The sequence below is a fragment of the Antrostomus carolinensis genome, unplaced genomic scaffold (genome assembly GCF_000700745.2).
Source record: "Antrostomus carolinensis isolate BGI_N321 unplaced genomic scaffold, ASM70074v2 scaffold46629, whole genome shotgun sequence".
Classification (NCBI taxonomy): domain Eukaryota; kingdom Metazoa; phylum Chordata; class Aves; order Caprimulgiformes; family Caprimulgidae; genus Antrostomus; species Antrostomus carolinensis.
The window spans coordinates 1-7,427 of record NW_010338763.1 but is presented as its reverse complement, the minus strand read 5'-3'; the positions used below and the strand labels follow the sequence as shown (position 1 = coordinate 7,427).

Here is a 7,427-nt window from a genome sequence, read left to right as displayed (position 1 = left end):
CAGAAGCACAACAAAAGCTCACCTGCCTCCCTTCTCTCCTTCCCTTTGATGCTCAGCTCTACCCTGAACTCATCCCCAATGGATGTCCTGCCTCTGACAGCAGTAGGAGCATGATTTGAACTGTTCCTTTGACCTGGGCTCTACCTTATGAAAGGTAAAAAAAAACCTGATTTCTGAAGTCACCTGTTCCTTTATGAGATTAAAACCCAACAATTTTAAGCTTCACACTGCATCCTCCTCCACTGCAGTAGGAAGGGCTGGCCAAGAAAGGTGTAACGTGGGGGCCACAACAGCCTTTCCCTGTTGTGGTGTCTCTCCTGCAAGCTTATCCCTGTGGTACAGGCAAGCAGATCCTCCATCGTGGTTCCTTTACCCTTTCCCACCAGGACTACTCACGTGGCCATGCTGATCCAGCTCGTTGTTGGTGAGTTTGACTTTTTCGAAGGACACCATCTGCTTCAGCAGTTGCTCGCCCGTGAATGGGGAGTCAGGGTGCACGTACAACCTAAAAAACACAGAGAAAAGGCCTGCTGATAAAAAAACCCATCTCACCTCTTGGCTTGTTTGTGAGCACCACCTCTATATGAAATTAAAAAGCCCGTAACATCTTGCTTTTGGCATGTGCAATGCTTTCACAGACATGGATTTCCTGAGAGCTTGAGCTGCTACTCAAACAAGACACACACAATCTACCCCAAATTAATGAACGCCTGGAATATGACCATTAATGAAAGACAGTAAAGCAGACAAGTTGTTTAATTCACTGGAACATAATGCAGAATCCCGTGTCCAAGTGCTAGACTGCTCTCTAACCGTGCCTATTATTTTATCTAGTTATCTAAAATGGAGACATTAACTAACATTCGCTGTTGTGTCTTTTCCCAAATGAAAAATTGATCACGTCTTTCCCCACAGCTGTACTAACAAGCACTTAAAATAACAATGACTACAGCTCCGAGAGAAAAAACATGGTGTCATTAGAGAGATAATGAGGGAACGTAGATAAAAATGCATTTTTCTTTATATGTAACATTAAGCCGTGATAATGATTTTAACCTGCACTCGATCACACATTAGCTGTGGTGACGTCTGTTTATAAGAGGTTGAAGGCTGCAGTCCAGCACAGTGGTCTGACATGAAAAAAATAATTACAGCTCTGTAATTGACAATCCACCACTTGGGAAATTAAGCAGAGGAAAAGGAAGCACAGAAGACATGCAGATACAATGCTATATACATTATGAAAAGACTAATTACAAGTGTCAGGCTATTTAAAAACAATTATTTTGTAAGAATAACGCATTGCTGCAAATTATTTAACTCAAATGTTCTTTTCTGATAGTGAATTAAGAGCTGAACTAGACCTTCAGCTAACACAAACTGGACCTGTCCTGCTTCTGTTGGTGCTGGTTATCACTGCTGAGGGCTTGACTTTAATTTCGGGTGATGTCTTTGGCCACACAGATGGATTGCTTCCAGTAGGTGAATGGGATGGTGCTGAGATACCAGGTTAAAAAGATAAACAGTTGTTGTTGTTGTTGTTGTTATGATTTTAGTTAGGCAAGAGGAGAATGGAAAAACCACTAAACCAGGAGGTGTAACTCTCTGATAGACTACGCTGATCCCTAATCAAAGAGTGTCCCTACTAAAGACTCCGGGGAGCACAGCTCTGTTGCTCAGAGGAAGGAGATTTGATCCTGTACTTTTTGGTTTTACCAGCAGAATCTCCAAGACAGACTGAAACTCTAATTTTACTGGCAAGGCTTGCTTCAGATGTGCAGGATGTTTTCCTTACGCTGATCTGAAGCTCAGTTTGGCTGGTATAGCTATGTCCTCAGGAGGGATGCTGAGCCAGGGTTCCTGTTGCAATAAAATATTCCTGCCATACAGGCATCCTCACTGCTATCGACTCTGCTGATTGCACTGCAAGGCTCATGAAAAATAATGATGTATCTGAAAACCCCAAACCTGGAATCCTGTTTTGGCAAAAGAATTCTACCTCTCATGAAAATTAACTTTACCTTCCTATAAAAAAAAGTGAAAATCTCAATCTGTAGAGCCCTGAGTTAGAGAAGGTAAAACAAAAAGAGTCTCAAATATATACTGCAACTTTTGAGCCAGTTTTGTGATTCTTTTTTGTTTCTTTTTTTTTGGAGCCTGACTCCTTATTTTGAATGTCTAGATAGTTAACAATGTTTGCTGTGATCACAGAGTGTCAGGCTGAGCAAGGTTTGGCTAATTGGGACCAAAAAGCTAAACTATTTCAAATATGTGCTGGGGAATGAGTAAAGATCTTCATCATGTCTAAAAGCTTGAGTGCAATTGTTTTACTCTATAGGCAGTTAATGCTTGGCACTACTTTCAAACTGCAAAGTGCTGGGATGTTAGCAGAGTGCTAACGGGAAAGTCAGGAGTGAGAACCTAAATATTAGGTACATAAATGTATTAATAGACCTCGCTTTTCTTTAGTCATTTGCTACACGTCCTTGATCCCACTGCAACATGTGGTTCTACCTGGTGATCTACACCTATCCACACATTTCTCCTACAGCCTGAGCTTGTGGAGAAGAGGGTTGGAAACCAAACATATTGCTGTCTGAAGTAGAAGAAGTCAACGAGACCAATAGCAAAAGGGTTATAGAAATAAACGTGCACATTCCAGGGCAGCACACGAGGCTCCAACAGAAGTTTGCGCAGGCTCTGCTGCCTAAGGCTGGCCAGATGCGAGGGGCTTCTCACTTGCTTCAATTCACAAAGGCTTTAGGAGCCATATTTGGATGTGAATTTGCTCCACAGTATAGAATGTTTCATGATATATGCATGGTTTGGGTACTGCTTCCTTCTTGCATATTTTGGAATGCAACGCCGCTCTCCTTCTGTTTAGTTTAACAGTTGGTCTGGTCCTACAAGCCGTGTGCATGCTGCTTTTAATTACCTTAATTCCTCAGATAATTTGCAAATATCTCAAATAATTTGCAAAATATAATGCCTTTTATAAGTTTCCTACCTAGAGTTCTCTGTAAGTGTGTAAACACTAACTTCCTTAAGCAAATCATTGTAGCCAAATACAGTATAAAATAATAATTATTAAAAAAAAGACAGGCTTTTGTTTGAAAGAAAGGAGGTGAAAAAGGAAGAAGAGCAAATAAAGGTACATGCTGAAGCTTATTAAACTGATGTTTCACACAGTCTTGGCAATTTGGAAGAACAAACATAAAATACCACATAGGAATTCTATTCCCAGATTGCACTTTAGAAGATTTATGAGAGATTCTCTGAGAAGAATTTTATTTAAGTAAAAAAAAAAAAGTTGTCTTAGCATTGAAAGTTATTTTTATAATGGAAAAAGCAAAACATCTAACGAGTTGGATCCTGCATATTCTTACACCTATGTGTGACGTGACTCCTGAATAATTCCCTGATGCTGTTGTGCCTCTGCAGATGCAGACAGTGATGTGCAGGGGGAGTTAGCACCTTGGTACCATCGCCCACACATACAGCCCTCGCTGACACTCCTCGGGTAAGGAGAGCTGAAACCATGTGTTTGGGGGACAAGAAATTGTAACTTCATTAAGGGCTCTTGTTACTGGAGCAAGACCAAACCTGTTTCAAGATGGGAGGAATACTATTTTTAATCTGTTCAAGCGAGACCGAGGACTCCCTCTCAAAAGATGCATTAACACTTCAGAAAAAAAACCAAACCACACTAGTAATGCAAACATCAGCACGCTGAACCCCTTGACTTCCTTTTTCTCACCAAACAGAAGCATAAGGAGAAAGTGCGTAAGTTTATATATGTAAGTACCCTTCAAACAAAGAAAAAGTGATCTGTGCCTATGCTAGGATCAATACTCTCTTGGCTAAGCATCCTGAAAATGAAACAGGACAGGTATACAAATTACATGTGGGGCACTGATCTGATGGGGACCTTAATGAGCTACTGCAGTGTGATGATAATAAATATTAAACTCCAAGAAGGTTTGAGCCCAGCTCTAAAACTGTCAGCACGGCAGTTGCTAATTATTCCAAGGATAATAATTCTCTTTTCTTATATTCTTGTGAGTATTTCCTCATTGAGTTAGTCTATGCCAGGATAGTGTAAATTAAACATCTTTTTAAAGGTATCCCAAAAGGCACTTGAACAGAAAAACAAGGGGAGAACCCTGCCTTAAAACTATTTCTGTCCTTCCCTTATTTCTTCTTTTGATGCTGCTGACTCTTTTGGAGTAGGATCTGTGTTTTTTTCTTTGGGTTTTGATCAGTGCCCATTACAATACGTCAAATGAAGCCCTCAGACGTTAACCACATTGCAAGAAGAAGTTTTTGGCCATGAAAACAAAGCTGACATAACTCCTAGGTTGCTGTCTTTAATCACAGCTTCTTTGCATACGCTTTTTGTTTGTTGACTTCCCTGAGCCGCCTTCCAGAGATCAGCAGTCAGCAAGATTTCAGTCAAACTATTTATAGGAGAAAAGCATCCAGGATTTGGTCCCTATACTCACATAAAAAATAAAAATAAAAAAATTATGTGCTTCCACTTCTTGTGTTTCACTTCTAATTTCTCTCTTTGTAATAAGCAAGTTCTTAACCCAGGGCTAAGCCACCTGGAGCAGATCTGTGTGCCTGCATAGAGCCCGCCGTGAAAGTTTCTTTGAAGCCAGAGAAGCATCCACATTATTTCCATATCTCGGGCTCTGACTCAGCAAAGCCATTCGACATGTGCTTCAGTCTTACTGGGGAGCTTAAGTGCATAGAGAAGCGCTGAGCCGAATACGATGAAGCGCGGGGCTCCGCTGACGTGCCCTCCGACCATACAGCCTAGTTCTGTAGCCTCAGTTTCCCCGATGCCGAAAGGAGCCAGACATTAATTACATTAACAAAATTATTTTAGAAACCATTTTTCTCCAGCAGTTTGCTTCTGCATAGAAAAAAAGGCAGGGGGGGGAAATTTACTTGATTTTTTTTCTTCCTAAGGTCTCAGAAAATGCCATGATTTCTTAACATTAAAAAAATAAAAAATCTCTGTGATGTAGAACTAATCCATACTTTGCCTGCTGTCTAAGAGATGACTAAAAGCAAGAATAAAATTATCGGTTAGCAAATGCTGGATGTGTATCAAGAAATAATATCATTTCAAGCATAAATGGCACTGAATGGTAATGTAGTATTTCTACTTGGACTTGGCTGGTGGTGCTTGGATTGCTTTAAATTATGAGGTCAAATACTGGGGGGGTCAAACCCAAGAAACAAATCTGTATTTTTTTTTTTAATTTTCTTATTGGAATTGAGGCAAACTTCATTAAAAAAAAATTTTATATATATATACATACACACACGCATGCACACACACTTATATACATATATATTTTAAAAATACATATAAATATATACATTAAAAAGAGCCTTTAGCCAAATCCTGCACGCCTTGGAATATTTGGTATAAATTAAACCTCAGAGATTTGTGGCCTGATTCTGCATCACAGAAAATCAGATTTTTGCAATATCAACTTTGTCAAGCCCAGACTCAAAAGTCTCACAGCGCTGCTTGCAAACGGCATGAAAAGATTAATAGCAGGCATTTCTTGAAGGAAAAGAAAATTTAAAAAGGAAAGAAAAGAAAAGAGAGACCATCAGTAAAATGTACAAACCTTGCAGGGAGCGGAGGGTCAGCTTTTCCAGCCACTAACCAGGATGACCTGTGGTAGGCATATCTATATCTTTTATTGTCCACAGGAACTATATCCATTAACACAATGTACTTGGCTTCAGGATCCACACCCGAGAAGGAAACCCTGATCGTAGGAAACATTCTCCTGAAATAAAATGCAAATGAGAAAATAAATATGTGGATGGAGAACAGAAATAAGAGCTTCTGAAAAGCTGCTGCTTCTGAAATTCAGAATTATATTTAAACCACCATTAAAAAAAATTAAAGCATCTATTGATTCTGCTTCAGCACGATAGAAGTTAAGTCCTGTCTATCTTTAATATGCACAGAAAGTGCAGCTTGAAATCAGAACGATTTTTTGGAAGCAAAATCAAAAAAAAGGGAAAAGTGAAAAAGGAGAAATGTACTTTTGCCTGTTGTAACAGAGTACCCAGCGATTTCAGAAAATAGTTGCATCTAAGGTCCACGAGTCCTTAGAAACATGGATTTATTTTTTTTATTTTAATGTGATCCATACTAGTGTTAGGGAAATACTGTAGAAATTACTTCTATTAGAAGTTATGTGAAGTTATTAGAAGCTCTAATTACTTCTATTAGAATATGTGTTAATATTCTCACATATTTTAGATGCATGTTCTTTTAAGCCTGCTCACAATATTTCCAAGAGGAATTTTCAAGACTAAACTTTCTTTTCTTCACTTAAATTTTGATCAAGTGCGACTTTAAAAGGTAAGGTTTTGCCAATGGCTAAAAATTAAGTTAAAGAACTTTAAACAGTTTTAAAATCTGAACTTCAATTTGCAGATTTTATATGCATTTTAAAATAAAATAAAATTAAAAAACCCAAACACATGCTGGTAGAGCTTGCTAGTCAGGGTAAAAAAAAATCATCAGGGATCTATGTTGATAAAAAGTAACTTTGGGGATTACAAAACCCGACAAGACATTAGTGACCCAAACCCCAAAGCTTTACTGAAGCAAGGGCACGGCTGGAGGCGACCAGAAAGCCCGAGATTCTTTTACACATTATTTTAAACCGAAGGAAAACCAAACTGAACCAAGTCCTGACCGAGTTCTGCCCCATGACCCCACATTTCCCTGCTTTCCCAAAATAAAAACTGCGGGTTTGGGGGGTTTTGTTGCCTTTTTTCCCTCCCCTCCAAAGCCACCGGTGCCCGGTGGAGCCCCGGGGCTGCCCAGCCTTACCTCCCGGATTTGGTGATGATCATCTCGGTACCCAGTTCGTGAAACTTGTCCCAGAGCTCTTTGGTCTCCAAGCTGCAGGAGATTTTGGCCATTTCCTCGCTGGGGATGATGGGGGTGGTGGGGATGAGGGGTTCGGTGCACAGGGATGAAGGGCTGGTGCTAAATTCCCCGTGAGGATCCAGGCTGGACAATTCACTCAAAGGTTGGGCGCAAGAGGATTTCTCAACGAATTGTTCTGCAAAGTTTGAGAGAGGGAATTAAAAAAAATAAATTTTAAAAAAAGGAGGGGAGGAGAGAAAGAAATGCCAAGTGGCTGAAGAGACAGGACAAAAGGGGGTTTCCATTTCAGGGGAAAAAAAAAAAAAAAAAAAAAAGGGAATTTATGGTTCAGCTGCCTCCCCTCTGGTCCAGCACATCTCAGATTTAGGTGGTGATTTTAGGAGATGAGCTCCGAGAAGGTCCCGAAGCGGCACCTCTTCCCGCAGCCGCGCGCGAAGAGCTGCGCGATGCGCGGAGGGGCAGGGCGGGTTCTGCGCACCGAGGGTTTCCATGG

The 7,427-nt window shown here is 40.3% G+C and overlaps 1 protein-coding gene across 1 annotated transcript; it reads right to left on the bottom strand.

Moving 5' to 3' along the window:
- Window positions 1-373: 373 nt before the first annotated feature.
- LOC104530891 (T-box transcription factor TBX20-like) lies at window positions 374-7,276 on the bottom strand (the record flags this gene model as incomplete). Its single annotated transcript, XM_010175615.2, has 4 exons — window positions 374-505; window positions 5,649-5,813; window positions 6,875-7,109; window positions 7,181-7,276. Coding segments are annotated over 4 exons (628 nt in total), but the record flags the coding sequence as incomplete, so codon positions are not given.
- Window positions 7,277-7,427: the final 151 nt, after the last annotated feature.